This window comes from Empidonax traillii, unplaced genomic scaffold (assembly GCF_003031625.1).
Source record: "Empidonax traillii isolate 1590-97213 ecotype Southwest subspecies unplaced genomic scaffold, ASM303162v1 scaffold151:size923898, whole genome shotgun sequence".
Lineage (NCBI taxonomy): Eukaryota > Metazoa > Chordata > Aves > Passeriformes > Tyrannidae > Empidonax > Empidonax traillii.
Genome location: NW_020955344.1, coordinates 139992 through 157325, shown reverse-complemented (window position 1 = coordinate 157325; position 17334 = coordinate 139992). Strand labels below are relative to the sequence as shown.

The 17334-nt window shown below is 43.5% G+C and overlaps 1 protein-coding gene across 2 annotated transcripts in view; it reads left to right on the top strand.

Annotated features, from left to right (window-relative positions):
* TMEM255B (transmembrane protein 255B) overlaps positions 1 to 13303 on the top strand; it is a 68621-nt gene extending 55318 nt beyond the window's left edge. Inside the window, exons 7-10 of one of the 2 annotated variants that reach the window (XM_027884650.1) lie at positions 2675 to 2834; positions 5709 to 5717; positions 8046 to 8189; positions 12596 to 13303. In XM_027884650.1, the coding sequence (XP_027740451.1) occupies positions 2675 to 2834; positions 5709 to 5717; positions 8046 to 8189; positions 12596 to 12763 (481 nt within the window). In that variant the 3' untranslated portion in view covers positions 12764 to 13303. The remainder of the gene's footprint in view (positions 1 to 2674; positions 2835 to 5708; positions 5718 to 8045; positions 8190 to 12595) is intronic. The other variant, XM_027884651.1, reaches the window with a different exon arrangement.
* Positions 13304 to 17334: the final 4031 nt, after the last annotated feature.

The following is a 17334-nucleotide window of genomic DNA, read 5'->3' as shown; positions in this document are numbered from 1 at the left end:
TACCTGGGTGCAGTTCATGGCCTCTGAGGAATCTTTGGTTGTTTGTCTTTACTTGTAAATGATAGGGCCTGGAGAAGCAACACGAGGAGCTTGTATCTTCTGCCTGAGTCACCCTTTGCACACCTCAGTATCATAGAATCACAGAATGGTTTGGGTTGGAAGATCGTCTAGTTCCAACCCCCTTGCCATGGGTAGGGACACCTACCAGGTTTCTCAGAGCCTTATCCAACCAGGTCTTCAACACTTTCATAAATGGGGCATCCACAGCTTCTTTGGGCAACCTTCCAGTGTCTCACCACCCTCACAGTAAGGAATTTCTTCCTAATATCTAATCCAATTCCTCCCTCTTTCAGTTTAAAACCATTCCCTCTTGTCCAATCGCTACATGCCCTTTTATCATCTTACCAGGCCCTCTCTGCAACCCTCTACAGTTCACTGACAGCCACTTTTCCTTTTTACCCTCCGTGCATTTCTCATCTTCCTTCCATCCTACATCTCCTGTTTTATTTTGGTTTTGCCTCCTTTTCATATGCTAGCAGCCCTTTATAGCCCCAGTCCTCTGTAAGCCTTGGCTAGCAGCCTGCCAGACACGAACATTTTGGGTGTGGGGAAACAAGAGTGGCACAATCAAGGCTTCTGCGTAACAAAGTATCTTAGAATCATAGAATTAACTGGGTTGGAAGAGACCTCCGAGATCATCAAGTCCAACCCTTGATCCAACCTCACTGTGATTACTAGATCATGGCACTCAGTGCCACATCCAGCCTCATCTTAAGAGCAAGTAGCTCTTGCCCGATTCCTGACTCAAATAGAGAAGTGAAAAATTACATTTGTTACTAGGGGTAAGTCATCTATGCACCCATATTTCTCATGCAGATAGGAGACAAAAAGTGAGTGCAGGTCTATAGGATGGATTAAAATCTACTACAAATGTTACCATCTTTTGCTTATGTAAGAAATGTTAAATCTGGATATGGTGGAGTTATACAAAACAAGTGAAATGGGAAAGGTAGAGAACGCACAACTGTGGTACCTTTTCTGTGACAGACAACAAGCACAGAAGTCCTCACATTAGTCAGTCAGGCATTTCTATGACAGACAAATGATGGAACACCATATTTGCAATGCACTGCATATACATCTGCAATGTATATTCTGAGAATGCTTCCTTCCGTAGTACCCAGCTAACTGCTGCATGTTAACACTGAATCAAACAGCACAATTCAATATGTAAAAGAAGAGGAGTTCTCAAGGGCTGGAAGTGTGCAGAGTTATCAAAGAAAAGTGAGTGAAACTCTGTTGTTTAGAGCGTAAGGGGTTTTTCTGAAACACCTGGAACTGATCCCTGCTGTGACAGTATTCCATGATACAATTAAACATATGTGTCCTTCAGAGTGGACAGCAAGATCCTATGGAACTGGCATGGACAAATTCAGAGTAAATAAGCATTCATGCTGCTCTAGAGACTTGGCAATTCCAGTTCACAGGATGGCTAGAGAAAAGTAGGACTAGACACAGTCACACAGAGTGGCTTGTTCTCAGCCATGGAGTAGACTGGTATGTAGGCAGGATCACAAGTCAGATTTCCTCAGCCTCATGGTAGCTGAAGTTATAGGCTTGTTTAGTTAAGATGGGCTCATGATAGTGCCCAAGTGAACTCAACAGTAGTGGTTCTTCAGTGCCAGAACCATGTCCTCAAGCCATTGGTTGGACAGGACTACACCTGCCTTGGTTCTCCCCAGAAATGTTGTGGGTTTCTCCACGCTGCTACCTTCCTTTGTAGAACTTTCCCTAACACCATCTCCATTGCTGCCCCATGTGCTCAGGATAGAGGAACAGAAGAGTGAGCACAAACTGGTCACTTCTGGTTTCCACCATAATATGATGGCAATTTCCTAACAGTGGGAAAACAGGCTTGGCGTTTAAAAAAATCTTTGCAACTCAAATAGCTGCCCTAGGAACTCATTAGTGGGCTAGAATTAAGGCAGGTACCAGAAAGAACTACAGGAAGGAACCTGTGGTTTCAAATTTTGCTGTAGAATATTTCTGGCTTTTGGCAAGACAACGAGGATTAAACACGCCTGCTTTGCAATAACCAGTGTGGTGTAGAAATATGAACAAAGAGTTCTGGATAGTACAATCTGTAGTGTAAAGACACATCTTTATACCGTACTGTGTTGCATTTCTTTATTTGGAACCACAGACACCATAAGCAAGTGTAGCCACAGCTGGAAAAACCTCCTTCCTGTGGTTGAATTAATGCTTAAGCAACTTGCTTTCCCCAGTTTCAGAGATGCCAGCAGGTGAGCTGTGAAAAAAAATCAAAGGTAAGCATGCCTTAGCTGGTAGCTGAATGACAAGCATCCATATACCAAGACTTTGCCTGTGTTCAGAGGCCCTGAGCAAAAACTAAAAAAGAGTCCATGCTGATAAACACCACCAATCAGCCAAACTAGAGTTGGTATTAGCTGGACAACATGTTTGATGCTAGCCTTAGCAGAGTCAGTTTTACAGAAGCGCTTTATCCAGTTCTTCTGAGCTGTGTTTGGTGGGAGCATGGATGAAGTACTTTGCCAAAGAGCAAAGCAAACAGGAAGGATTTAGATCCTTTAGAGCTCTATATTATGTGCGAAACCCTTCCCACTGCAGTGACATTGTCTGCATTCCCTTTCAGTTCAGACCAGTCCTCCAGCTACTACGAATTTCTTGGTGTGAGCAGCTGTCAGGATGTGATTCACCTGTACAGGCTGCTCTGGTCCTCCACAGTCCTCAACATCATCGGCTTGTTTCTGGGCATTATTACGGCAGCCATTCTTGGGGCCTTTAAAGACATGGTAAGGCTCAGCCTTTTGCCTTATGTGTGGGCATCTGTGCTTGTTGACATTATCAAATGGGAAGCATAAGTGTACAAAGGAGACACTCCAAACATGTGTGTTCTGGGAGTCTGGAGTTATATCTTTAGGCTAAGCTGTTGCCAGCTGTTCACAGCTAAGTAGGTCAAGCCTGGTCAAATACATGAATAGAAGGGAAAAAACAGGTGCCTGTCTGAACAAATGCTGGCAATTCAGTTAGTGGCATCTTTTTTTCCCTACTAATTCATCACTGAACATGTGGGCCAACACAGAGTCTGAGCATGCTAGTTTGTAGCTAACACATAAAACTCAAGTCCTAGGTGTGACTGTTAAATTTACGTAGTTCTTTTCCCCAAGAATGGGGATGAATTCTGAAGTACCAGTCAAGTTTTTATTTAAACAGTTGTGTACCCAGGTAACATTAACATCCTCTTTTGCTTCACTAAGGAATGCCACCTTCTAATTGCTCCTTGTGCCACACCACCATGTTGTGCTGATGTGCAATACTGCATCCAGAAGAGGCTGGTAGCTGGGAGGGGTTATCTGATACACTGCCTCATCCACTTAGATTTTCTTACACATTAAAAGGGTGAAGTTGATATTCCTGGAATTATCACTGTCACTGGTCATGTTTGCTAAAGCAGTGCCTAAAGACCAACAAAGGGACTCATGATTGATTAGGCTCTCAGAGAAGTAGATGGTCCCAGCCCAAAGATCTTCCAAACTAAATGGGTGGAGGTGTGGGGATGGAGGTGAAATGCAGGAGCCAAAGGGAGGTGTGGTAGCAGCACAGGTCATCTTAGATCCATGATGTTTCTGGTGGTTATTCCAGAGGCAAAAACTAAATAAAAAGATAGGTAAAACAAGAGAGGGATGGAGCAGGGAAGACGAAGCAAGAGAGACATCTGGGCAGGAGGAGGGCAGACTAGAGGGAAGGTGCTGCTCAGAGCTGGCAGCCAGTGAGCCAAGGACCCTTTCAGACTAGAGGCCATCCAGTCCTGGCTCTGACCACCCAGAGTTCCTCACCGAGCATGTCTGGGCTATCTACAGCATGTGTTGGATGCTTAAAACCACATGTCAGAGCAGGGCCATATGAATTATTGAAATTCATCTCTGTGGAGAGTTGCAAAATTTCCTGGAAATATTTCCCTCTCTAGCTTAAGGCAAATGAACATACTGAGCTTTCCCATGTAAGAAATGGGCAGCTGAGCTGTCCTTTAAGTGAGGATACTCTTGTAAGGAGTTGATAAGATTGCAGCCAGCCAGTAAAGAGATGCAGCTGCTCAATGGGAGGGAGGGGAAGCAGCTTTCCCATCTTAATTCATCCCCTCCTCATCAGAGAAGCAATGGCTGAAGCAACCGCAGTGGGAAACAAGGGAGAGAGCAGCTACATGAGGCATCATCTACACTACATCCCTGAGAGAGCATTGCAGCTTTTTCAGTGCCATTGAGTGTTTTCCCCTGCCTAGCAGATGTGTGCAAGTGCAGCTGTTGCAGTTGCTAGTGCTCTCTTGAGATGGGAAAAGGTACAGAGAGCCAGCCCAAATCCACTTAATCTGTCTTGCTCAAACCAAGGCATACATGGGATTTGGGCTGATGCATTTGTAGCAGCGCAAGCTCCAGCCCAGATACAGCTCTGTGCTTCATGGAGCCATGACTGCACTGCGTGTGAGGGATATCAAGCCAAGGAGATGTTCCTGGGACAACTGGGGTCTCCATGACCTTGTACGTTGCCTGGTTAGGAGGCAGAGCCTGGGTCACAGTCTCGGTCCTTTTGACTGAGTGGCATAAAAAGCTGTGCAAGGAAATTGCAGCAGCAGTGAATGAGCAGCTTCCCCCCAAGCTTGGCTGGAGCAAGTCTGTCAAGGCTCCAGGTAAAAACCTGATCTGAATAAGATGATTAATGTTTCCTCACAGTGCAAGCAGAAGGAAAGATGTCCCTAGTTCAAGGGAAAGATGAGTTTGTTTCAGTCACCTCAGCACAGGATCCATGCTGGGCTTGTGAAAGTCTTACCAAAGCAGCAATCCAAAATGCTCTGACTGCTCTTTGGTCCTGCCTGTGTTTTTTCAGGGTTCTTTTGAGTTATGTACTAATGCTGGTTTGCTAATCTGCTACTCGCCTTAGAAAAGGAGTAACTTTTGGGGAACAACAGGAGCCAAGAAAACATCAAGCAGAAGAGGGAAAGAAAGGGGCATGGGACTGAAACAAGGAAAGAAACCCTTTAAAATATGTTGGAGAACTTCTTAGTTTCTGGATGTCACCTTCCCACAGAAGTGCTTGCTGGCATTTTGCAGGAAGAGCTGCAAAGCCCAGCTGAAACGCCTCAAGGCATTGCTCTGGAATTGACTTCCAGAAAATACAGGGGGCCAGGCTGACTAGTCAAACAAAAAACATCATGTTTATCTCTGGGGAATGCTGGCAGCCAAAATATGCTACAAAGGGGAGAGTTTGCAAAACAGTGCCGTTGCCTTTAAACCCATCATATTTCCTGGACAGAAAAAAAAAAGTGTTGCTTTGGTTTTTGCGGGCTTTCTTTCTTGTGATAAATTCCCTGCAGACCCTGGCACGCTCCCTGTGGTTTTGCTTTGTGCCAGAGAGCTGTACTGGCTTAGTGGGAAACATTTCATCCTCTCCTGACTCCCAAGGTGTCAGCTCAGTGGCCCCTGTGTAACCTGTGGGGCTGCAGTGGTTGTGATAGGTACCTTCCTTTCCAGGTCTATAGTGTGCTTGGATATAGGACACCAGCTAGGCTGTTACCTTAAAGTCACTGTTAACAAAAAGCAGGTTAATATATAACTTAAATAGATGGACTTGCAGTAGCCAAAATGATAACGCACTGTGATTATTTCTTACAGAAGACCGAGGTAAAGAATTGCATGGAAAACTTCACTTGCTGGTGCTAAGAGTTAATCTAGAAATTCCCTGCCCTGTCCCAGTATTCATCTGATGACTTCTGGATGTTTTCCTGACACACCTTGCCAAAGAATCCGCCTTCTCGGAGTTTAGGATTGCGTTAATCTGAACTACTGATGGTTCTGGGGGGTAGGGGGGTTGCTGCCTTTTTTTTTTTTTTTTTCCAATTAGCCTCCTTCTTGCAGTCTCCTTAAGGGAATCCGAACAGGTTGAATAGCATTCCTGTAGCCCCTCTCCTCTTCCTTCACCCTACTTTAAAAAGGAAAACAAAATTAATACCTAATTACTGAGCTACTTGCCATGGCTTAGCACTCATACAACTAAAGGTGCAGTCTGATGTGAATATATGTGAAAATAAATGCTCTGGCAGGTCTGTGTCAGGCCAATGAGCTAACACTGGCAGCACACCCTGACCACTTGGTGGCTCTTCCTCTCTGACTTGGGTGGTGGTTTAGTTTAGAATGTCTCCACCTACCAGTGTATTTTATGTGACTAATTTAACATAGTGTTATTACTGGAATACTTGATAAAATCATTCAGCCAGCTTCAGTACCTGCAAATTGTTGATGGCTCTGGGCTGGGATCAGATAGCTTGATAATAAGGTGCTTTGATCAGTGGATTTGGAGTAGATGACTCTCCAAAACTGTCTCCTAGGACTGTTGTGATGTTCATCCTTAGCAATTAGAGAGCGTTGCTGCTACTGGTAGAGGAAAGGTGAGAGGACTGAGAGAGGTTCCCAGGAGAAGAACCCAAAGCAGGTCAAATAGCAGCACCCAAAGAGACTCATAGTGGAAAGTTAGTGACAGATGCAGAACAGGCATCTGTGTTTCACACTGGCAAAGTGTTTCTTGACACATTTATGTCCATAGCCAGAGGGATCTGATTTGTCTCCTAGGAAGGAAGGGCACATTCTGGAGCCATGTTGCTGGCCACAAACCTTTGGATCTGAGGCAAGCACATGAACTGCTTCTCACTCTGTCTGAAAGGCAGTGTCTCTTCCCTTCCCCCCAAAATATCCACCCAGCAGGGTGGGTAGAAAGGGGGCTACCTTGCAGAGGAGAGTGTTTTTGAGGATACCTCAAAAATGAGAGACTTTCCTTCTCCCATGAAATAAGCACTCTGCTTTCAAACCCAGTCTTTTCCTGTGCCAGCTCCTAAAATGCTACGTTTCTCTAAGGAGCTAGGGCCTAAATTTTCAGATAACCTCATGTGGCACATCAGTGACCTAGATGACGTTTTCCATGTACAAACACAATTAATATGCCTCTTTCTCAATCTCAGAGAGGTCTCACACTATCTCCAGAGGATACAGTGGTTTATGTCTCTCACTGATAAATCTGAAAGGAAATGCCAAAAAATAAAAATCCTGGCTGCTGCTTTTAGCATTTGTCTGGCAACCACCATGTTTTATTATTTCAGTGAAAAGAAAATTCCATGCTCTCATGTGGAGGAATCTGCTAACAAAAACAAAGGAAAGAAAAAAACCCACTGGATTTATCTCAAGAAAATCTTTCACAGAGCTCTGTTGTCCTTCCCAAATGGTTATATAGCACATGGGTTTAGGGTTTAACACAAACCCCCTTTCACATTTAGCTTTTGCTCTTTTTTTCCTTACCAAGTTTTGTTAGCTGGTTTAATATGAGCTCTTACTTCTTCCTGCAAACCTCATTTCACATTGTAATTAAGGGGCATGCCAATAAAGCCATGGGAAAAGGATTTTCTGTGGTAGGAATGAGGCATGCATGTCAAGAGTGATACAGGAGAGGCAGCAGCAAACTCCATTTCACAAGTGAGAGGGAGCTGTGAAAGAAGAGCAACTGGTCTGGAAAGGGAGATCTTTGTAAATCTGTGTAGGAAAGCAGAGAGAAAAGACAAGAGGGCATCAGGTAGTTGCTGATGGAAAGCGTCTGCAGCAAATGGTGAAGGACTGGGTGTTTGGTGCTGGAAGGAGTGAGAAGAGGCAGCCAAATGTATGCTGTATGCTATGCTCTTCAGGCTGTCTCAGATCTGGAGTCCTGCCAGTGCTTCTGGAACTGTTGCTAGGGAAGCACCAGCCGTCTTTTTCCAAGGAAAGATTAAAATAGCTCTGTATTTTTACTCAGAAAATTCACTCTGGATACACCCTCTCATTCTGTCTGCTCCTTGGTTTTTTGTACTGCTGGTATTGTGCTGGAAAATAGAAAGTTGTTAAATTGTCTGATTGCTTGTGTTAGGAGCAGTTCCTGCTCCAGCTCCCTCTGTGCTGTGCTGATATATTGTTGTCTTCTGTGCTCAACAGGTGCCTCTGTCCCAAATTGCTTTCAGTGCTGCGCCTCCTCCTCAGATCCTGTACAATCCTGCCCAGCAGATCCTGACATATGCTGGGTTCTGTCCTTCTGCAGCAACTATTTCTACATATCCATCCTACCCATTAGCTCTTCAGGTACAGTACAAAATGGCACCCTTCTTACTCCGTCAGAAAAGCTACTCAGTACCTACTTTGCTCCTGGGGGTCTCAGCTCCTGGGCATTTGAACCAAGGCAAGGAAGTTGGATCCCAACTCACTGTTTTATCTCTGGCATGAGTTAGTGTGCACTAAGTTTCAGGTCTGTTCTCAGACCTCGGGCTTTCTCTGGTTGTCCTTTGCTGATCAGGAATTCCAGTGCAGGATTCAGGCTGTGTACAAGTAGTTATAAAGGTAAACACAGCCCCCATGTTGGGCAAGATAAAGCAGCAACAGAGGCACTGGGAAAACCAAAGGAAGCATCTGACACACACAGGATTTGGCTGAAAAATTTATACACCTTAGCCCACCCTACTCTTAATATTTTACATATATATAAATTAATATATTAGGACTTATCAGATGGAAAGGAGAAAAGAAAGGGGAGGAAATAAGAGGCCCATGAAACTGAGTGCTACAGAAAGGATTGTGGATGGATACTGGTGATAACTTCTTACACACAAAGTTTTGGTTGCCTCAGTAAAGCTATTAAGGGACAATATAAGCCAGAAATAGGAAGTGCTTTTATAAACAAGAGAAGATTCAAATGCCACAGAATAGTGTGGAGGAGTATAAATGAGGGGTTAGGGATTCAGGTTTCACTTGCAGCACAGCAAGACCCCAAATGTCTGCCAGTCACAAGAACCAACAGGGGCTTATCAGAAGATGGAGCCCTGTTTCTTTCAGCTTCCTATAAGCATCTGCCACAGGCCACCACTGATACACAACAAGTACAGAGCAGCTCTGGCAGTTGGCAGAGGTTGTTGAGCCTCACTGACCAGAGGCAGCTGGCCTGAAAGCAGGAAGGAAAGCTACCAGAGGTGCAGCTTCTGCCCTTTGTGGGAGGGGATACAGCATAAGCTGAGTCAGCTTCAGATCAGTCACCTCCTTCAGAAGACTGAGGTGCATGTCATGCTCCAAGCCTGTGTTGTGTCCAGGCAGAGCTGGCTTGGAAAATGCAAAGAGTGGTGCTGAGGATGGTGTTTGCCTTTTTATTTCCTCGCCAGAGTGAGGTGATGAACGTAGGGCATTCTGGTAAATAACTCAATATACTGAGACCCTGTAGCAATCATAGGAGCTTTTAGATCCAGTAAAGCACAGTAAGACTGTTCTGTTCCATATGACGGTTTGTTATCCTTGGGCTGTGTAGTGCTAGACCAGTGGGTACCACAAGTTTTGCAATACTTCTTAATCGAAAACACTGCCCAATTTAGCATGAACTAACAGTGGATCGGTGCCCCACAGCCTCCTGGCCTACATCTGTCCAGGGCAAATAAGTTACCAGGAACCAGTACTGGGACACAATGATCATTCACAACAATGAATGGTTAGCATGCTGCCCAGACCCCCTAACAGTCTCCCAAAAATGCTTAGGAAGGGGTCAGAAGATGGCAAGGGCAATGGACTGTTCTCAGTCTGCAGCATGCACAAAGACAGTCCCACTGGTTTGGTGGTAAGAGTTCAGCTGTAGGAATATCATACGTGCTGTGCCAATTGGCTTCACAGCCAGAGAACAGTCCTTGGCATGGCTTATTTATTAACATAAATGGGGCCAGGCACTTTGAGACCAAGGGTTGAGAGGCAAAAAAGAACATCTCTTTTTGTTTGCTTTTAGCTGCAAAGCCATGCTGTTCTGCAGAGTTTCGGTTAGCATGTAGCCAAGAGTAGAGAGAGAAGGGAATAAAAATAGATGAAGGAAAGCAATTAAGCTGAAAAGATGCATGTAAGTAGTCATGAGGATCCATTGTAACTGTTCAGTCCTGTGTCACTGAGAAACAGAAATATACTGTATTTATCCCAAATTGTTATCTTCATTCCAAAACAAACACAGTTATTTTCCTAATATCTACTTTTTTGGGGAAGTGTGTTCATTTGTCTTCTTTCCCCTTCATAACACTCATAGGCAGACACCACCACTTGTCCCCAGTCCAGGACAGGTTAGTGAGAAGCACTTGGCTCCAAAAGGGAAAATTTAATCTTATTTATTCCTAGGGAGAAAGAGGAAAAAAAAAAAAAAAAAAGCCAGCCATCAGCTCCCTATATGTTTGAGCTCGTTATGTTGCAGTTGGGAGAGAAGTAATTTCTGCATCAGTATATGAGTTAAAAAATCATAATTAACTTACTCAAAGCTACAAATGGTGAATATTGAAAGCAGGGATGATTAAGAACAGACAGAAGCTTAATTGTCATCTGCTTCCATTACTTGAGAGCTGCGAGCTGAATCCATGGGGCTGGAGGTCTTCATGATCCATTTCAGTGCTCCAAGCTGCTGGATTCAGGTCTTCTGCTGGATTCAGGCCTTCACAAACCCTGCTCAGCTTGTCTAGTTCCTAATGCTGGGAGCTGGGAATCTGGGGCCAGGATTCATCTGACTAAACGCAGGAGCTATTGGCATGTAGGGATCTAATACTGCCTAATAATGAGATCAAGTAGCCACCTGTTCCCTCCTGCCACTCTGAGAGAATCCAGGTTCAGGTCCTGTAGTCCTCTCTGTGTCAAATCTGCATGGATACCTGGAACATCCTTGGCATCCCAAAAGGGCTGAGCACTTATGTGTGGGCAACTGAATTAAGCTGTAGCTGTCCACAGAATAGGAGACCCTGCCTGAGCTGGTCTAATCTTTAGAGTCACACATGGATTATCTCAGGCTAAAGGTATATGACATTCCTGTTACGCTGCTGAATCCAGGATCTTACTGAATGAATGCTTGCTGGAGCAGCAAACTAAGTCTTTTAAAGAATTGCAACCTGAGGTGGTGGTAAACACTCCTCAGTTCACCTCATGGTTTCCTTGTCCACAAGCAGAAATCAGCCAAATGCAAAAAGAAAGGATGATAACAAGAATGCATTTTGTCAAGGATGTAAACAGCATTTCTTTTGTTTATTGTGCCAACCAAATCATTCATCACTTACTGGTACAATTCAGCCACAACCAGTCTTGGTAACAGGCCTGACAACTGGTCAGGTAATGGTAGTGATTAGCTGTGCAGGGACTGGTGGTGATGACAGCAGTACAGGTTGTGCCAGTCATTCGTGCTAGAGGAGAACTTGCTTTAGAAGAAACTCCAGGCAAACAGATGGAAGTAGTGGTTGCAGTTTGAGAGGAGAGGGAAACAACAACTCCAAAATAAAAAACCAAAACAAAACAATCCAAACCCACAACTAGATTTGGAGCTGATGTAGCTAGCAGGTCTGTTAGCATACCTGCCCTGCCTCAGAGAGTTAAAGGACATAATCAGCCTTCCTGTCAGGATGTCCCCTTTCTCATTCACTAAGTCACCCTGTGGTACAAATGCAGGACAACATTCTCCTTGCCAGGAGGGTTTGACCCAGGGCAACAGTCCCTGTTCACCCACAGCCCTGTAGAGAAGCTGGGTACTTTGGGTCTGCTAGCCCTGGGCAGCTCTGAGATGCCACTGTCCAAGGGCCAGCCCTGGTACTGGCCTTTGAGATTGTGGCTATTAATTTTTTTAGCAGCAGAGAGCAGCGTTTACTCGCCATATTTTTCAGTCCCCTTGAAAAAGAGACATGATTCCGTCATTTTGCTTTCTAAATTTCAGGCACTTAAAACCTGAATGTGAGGGGAGCTGAGCCCAACTCTCCAGTTAAAGCGCATGGACTGGCATGTGCTGGCACGAGGGGAGGAGTGAAATCCTGACCCTCCTGAAATCAGTGACAAAACTTGGCTAAAGGAGTGGTAGGATTTTATCCAGAACATTATTCCCTACATGGATTCTTTTGTTTTAATAAATTCTGCTTGTTGCTGAACATGGGCTCCTTCCTAAGCTCTATATATTTTCTGTGCCTCTTGCAACCAAAGCCCCATCATAGCTGAGACAGCCAAAGTGAAAGACCTACAGGGAGGCAGATGCCTACCTGTAAAATTTTCTTAAGAGGAATCTGCATTTGGCAAAGGAATAAGACCTTGCATTTGTGCAAGCACTATAACAGAGATTAATTACATCTGAGGTAATTTAAATTTCACAGTGATGCCTGGAAACGAGCAGCTAAATGTAACCTAATCAGCCGGTCAGGTGCTGTGCCTCACCCAGGAAGTCAGAGCATCTTTTCCTGCAGAAATTCCTGTTCTGCTCTATTGCCCAGCTGTCTGCACAATGTCTATTAAAAATCACTTAGGTTACAGATGGAATCTGTCTTGTTTCACCAGACACCATCATTGCTAGACTTAAGCAGGTGCTTTAGAACTGAAGTTAATGTTGAGCTGCAATGCATGATAAATTTAATCATGGGGCTTATTATCTAGCACTTACATGGTCAAAAACAATGGAACTGCAATGGGGTTGTAACCCTTTACTGAAGAAGGTATTTTCTTTTGTCTACATACAGCCTGCCAACAATTTTCCTGGCACATCATCTACTGACATTTCTTTATCAGAAGAAACTCAGCCTCCATCTCAGTCCAGCTCCAGCTATGGTCTTCCCCCGAATGCTCCAGCCCTATATACACCAACTTACTGCCTGCCTGGGGAAAAGCCTCCACCATATGCACCATAGAACAAAGAATTTATTTTAGGTAGCTGGTAGGCTTTTATTTTGTTTCTAAGAAATCTCTGGAAACTGCTGTGCAGGCACTAGACTTCCCAAAGGAACCCACTGCAGAGTGTGTGACAGCCACTCTGCTCTTACCTGCATCTCACTGTGAGCAGGGCAGAACCCTGGAAATGTAAGGGCAGGCACATCACCACTGGGGCATCCAGTCACCACCTAGTTTGCCTGCAGTCAGGTGTAGTGGTGCTTTCTGTCTGCTGTAAGGATGAGATGTTTCCTTCTCGGTGCACTGCAGAATAGATTTTCTTCAAGAAGAGAAATGAAGAAAACACTCCGGATTTGTGCTCTGCTTTCATAAACCAATATAGAGGGGTTTAAGCCTGTGCTGTCTGAGTGGGTAGTCAGAAGCTCTCTGAGTCAATAATCTTCAGTAAGAGGCCAGGTGTTTGTTTGCTTGTAGTATTTATTTAATAACCCTTTCTGGTGAAAGTGTTGTACCAATAAAGTGTGGCAATTATTTTACAATAAAATTCACCGTGTCTATTTATACTGTAGCTAAGGCTGTCTGTATTTGTAAGGACAGGAAAACAAAATAACAGAGGAAGAAGTACCCTACCAAGCAGTTTCCTTTTTCAAGTTTCAGACAGAAAGGCTAATTTTATTGGACTGTTAAATCTGTATTTTGTGCCAGTCTAGTCTGCATAGTAAAATGTCATGTCAGTGTGCTAAAGATGAAATTTGCAGACATGTATTTTAGGCTGCACTTTAGTGTACAAATTATTTCCTTTCTAGTCAAAAGAGGACCACAACCAAAACCATTCCATGTTTAATGCCAGTTATTTATTTTTAAACTGATCAAGACCTGATGCAGGCAGTTTACAATGACTGAGACAGAATGAATGAACAGTCATAATTCTTTTTTTTTTTTTTATTATTTTCTCCTCTTGTATAGAGACAAGGTTAAGCAACAATACCTCTGGCAGTGCCATTGACAGGAAAAAAAAAACATGTCCCTGATGTGTGCACCCTTCTGCCCCACTGTGCATCGCATTGGCTGGGATTCATCTTGGCACTTGGCTGCCACATTTTGGGACAGGAGTGGTTACACCAGCATGAAAACTCATCTGACTGCTGCACCCCTTTTTACTGCATTTCGCTCCTGCAGGAAGGATGCTGGTGCTGCTTGCTCCATAGATCTTACAGTCTAGACATCAATGAAGCTATAAAAATTTCCTGATAGGCCAAAGAGCAAAGTAGGGAAAGGAAGGTATTTCTGATTAACATTTTAAGCAGCTGCTCTGAATTATGAAGATATTGGAAAAAACCATATAAACAAAATCAGCTTGCTTGACAGTTTCCTTTTAAAGGAAGTGACACCATCAGACCTTCTCAAAGTAGAACAAAGAATGATCATACTTTCCAAGTTTCAAGAAATTTCTGTTAATTCCTGTACATCCGTGTATCAAAAGTAGAAGCAGATTCAGTACTAACACATGTAAGATCAGGGATTAATTTATATGGATCATAAAAGCCACCTTTTGTTAAGGTTTTCCTGAGGTGCAAAGTTTTAGGCCAGTGATGAGGTGCCTTATGTGTACTGTTGAGTTACATGAACCTGATCGACAGAAACAGAAGTCAGAAAAAAGACCATTATTTTTGTTTTAAACATTAATTTAATGCATCCAAAATGCTCAGCCCTTGTGCAAATACACGCTATGAAGAGCACAGTCACCGTGATCATGAATTAAGTGGAACTACACATTTACTTCTTTTTGCTTGCTGTGAATACTACCAGGGTAATCACCTGGATTCATTCTGAGGACTCAAATCCCAGAACAGACCTCCTCCCTTTGAGTTGAGCACCTAAACTAGTAACTGAAAAAAAATGAAATCAGTGTTTCTCTTAGGTTGACGCAATGACTGAGAAGGAATGCTTATTGCAGCTGCCTCCTCCTCCAGATTTCTTCCTCCAGCATGGTACTGATGCAGGGTATTTAAAAGGTTCACCTTTACACAAAAGAACTCCCCCCGCCCCCTCTTCTGTTATTCTCCAGATAGAAATTCTGGATTTCTTTTCTAAAACACATTTTGAGTCAGGGTGCATTGTGGTCTATGCAAAATGTCTTCACACACATACACACATATGCAAGGTCCTGGAGCAAATTTTTGCTCTGAATTAGAAAATGAAATAGTCTTGTTCACATAGAATTTAGTATGAAACTGCAGAGTACCGTAATGTACCACAGAACTCAAATTTCCAGGACCCCAAATAATTCTGGCCTCATAAATAATGCCACTAACATTAACACAAAAGTAAAACATGTTTGTGATTCATTTATGCCACATGGTAGTTTTTTGGGAACTACCACAGAAATGATACAAAAACACCAGACATAAGATTATTTTTCTAACATGTTTCGTTTCAAAAGAACAAAGTAATCCAGAGTTTGTTTTATCTTCTTAGTTTAAAAATAGGTGCCTTCCTTGTCTAACTTGGATTATTCTCTACGGAAAAAAGTAAAGAGATGGGAAATTGTTGTGGTTTGACCCCAGCCAGCAGGTCAGCCCCACACAGCCACTTGCTCACTCTCCCCATGGAATGGGGGAGAGAATTGGAAGGATAAATGTAAAAAACTCATGAGTTGAGATAAAGTTTAGCAGGCGAAGCAAAAGCCACACATGCCAGCAAAGCAGAACAAGGAATTCATCCACCACTTCCCATGAGCAGGCAGGTGTTCAACCACCTGCAGGAAAGCTGGGAAATGTCACATGTAATGGTGACCTGGGAAGACAAACACCACCACACCGAATGTCCCTGCCTTCCTCCTTGTTCCCCCAGCTTTATATGCTGAGCATGAGGCCATATGGTGTGGGATATCCCTCTGGTGGGTTGGGGTCAGCTGTCCTGGCTGTGTCCCTTCCCAACTCCTTGTGCACCCTCAGCTGGTGGGGTGGGGTGAGCGGCAGAAAAGGGCTTGATGCTGTGCAAGCCCTGCTCAGTAATAGCTAAAACATCCCTGAGTTACCAACACTGTTTCCAGTACAAACCTGAACTATAGCCCCATATTGTCTACTATGAAGAATATTAACCAAAACCAGCACAGAGGTGTATTTTGGTAAAGGACTAAAATAACCATGAAAAACTCTGCAGTGTGGACATGCTATTAACAAGAGTATCTTCAGGATTTCCAGCTCTTACTGAAGATACTAATTTAATCTTTCTTGGGTCCTCCATCAAATCACAAACTGATCCAGAGTCATCAGCTCTAACATAAAGCACTCTCAGGAATAACATGGTTTCCTTGCTCAGTCAAAAAAAGCAAAAACTAGAACTACTACTTGGTTTTTCTATCCACGTGCACTCTGCCAACAAGTTATTACTGTCCAGTGAGAAACTTCCCTTTCAAATCTGTGTCTGGTCAGACCTAAGTGTAAAGAGTTTTTTGACAGGTCCTTCTCCAAGTATAAATGAGAAGGTTAGTTCAAAGTGATGAAGTTCTTTTCTTCCCTACTGCATTACTGCTGATTGATTCGGTCATGACATGGAGCTATGATGCTGTGCTCTCTAATGGCTAATAGAGTACCTTCCTCTTCTCTGCTAAATAAAGCAGCGATCCTTGTCAGAAAATATGCTTGGGATAGTCTTCCCACTCTTTCATCTTTTCCTCTGGGACAGTTACATCTTCACAGCTTGGTCACAGATGTTGCCAGACATGTGGATTATTAGACTAATGTGCCATCTCCATATTTGCTTAGGAAAAACATGACCTGAATGACCAGGAATAATTTATAAAAGACCTTGTAGAATTAGACCTTTTCCACATTAGCCCTCTGAAGCATGGTGTAATATTAGCCACCTGGTATTTGGATTTTGCACCACAGCATACACCTGCATTACTCAGTTTATTAATCTGGTGCAAAACAAGGACCAAATAAAGCAAGATTTAAGTGGCTCAGAGCAGGCTAGGCAAAGCCCAGCCCAACTTCACAAGCACAGCTTAAAAGCTGAGTGCACTTTATGGCTCTACAACCTCTCCTGAGTAAACCCTCATGTGTATTCCCACCTCACTGCAGTTCGGCCTGGTTAACTCTCACAGCTCAAGCTTTTCTGCTCCCACTACAGTCACAGTGAGTGAGCCAACTTAAAAATTCAGCAGCAAAAATATGTCATCACCAGATAATATTCCCCAGTTCTCAACACCTCATCATTTGTTTCAGTAGCTACTGACAAAAAAGCCACGTGGCTTTCAACTTATTGAGTCGTTTCTTCTAAATGTTTCCCGTGACCCAACTTTGTTCTCCATTTTCTGTTGATCAAAAGGTTTTCTAAAGGTCACAACTGAGTCTTCTTTTGGAGGTACCAGAAAGAGAAATTCTAGCAGTAAGAACAGCAGCTACCATCTGCTCTCCAGCTGAGAAGATATATAATACAGACATAAGCACATAACCCCCCCAACCTCCAAAAAAACCCTAAACCAACCAAACAGCACCCCCAACTACTTTAATCTCCACATCAGGCATAATCTGAGTCATTATCTCCAAATACCAGAATACAGAATAATCTCAGTACAGGTAAA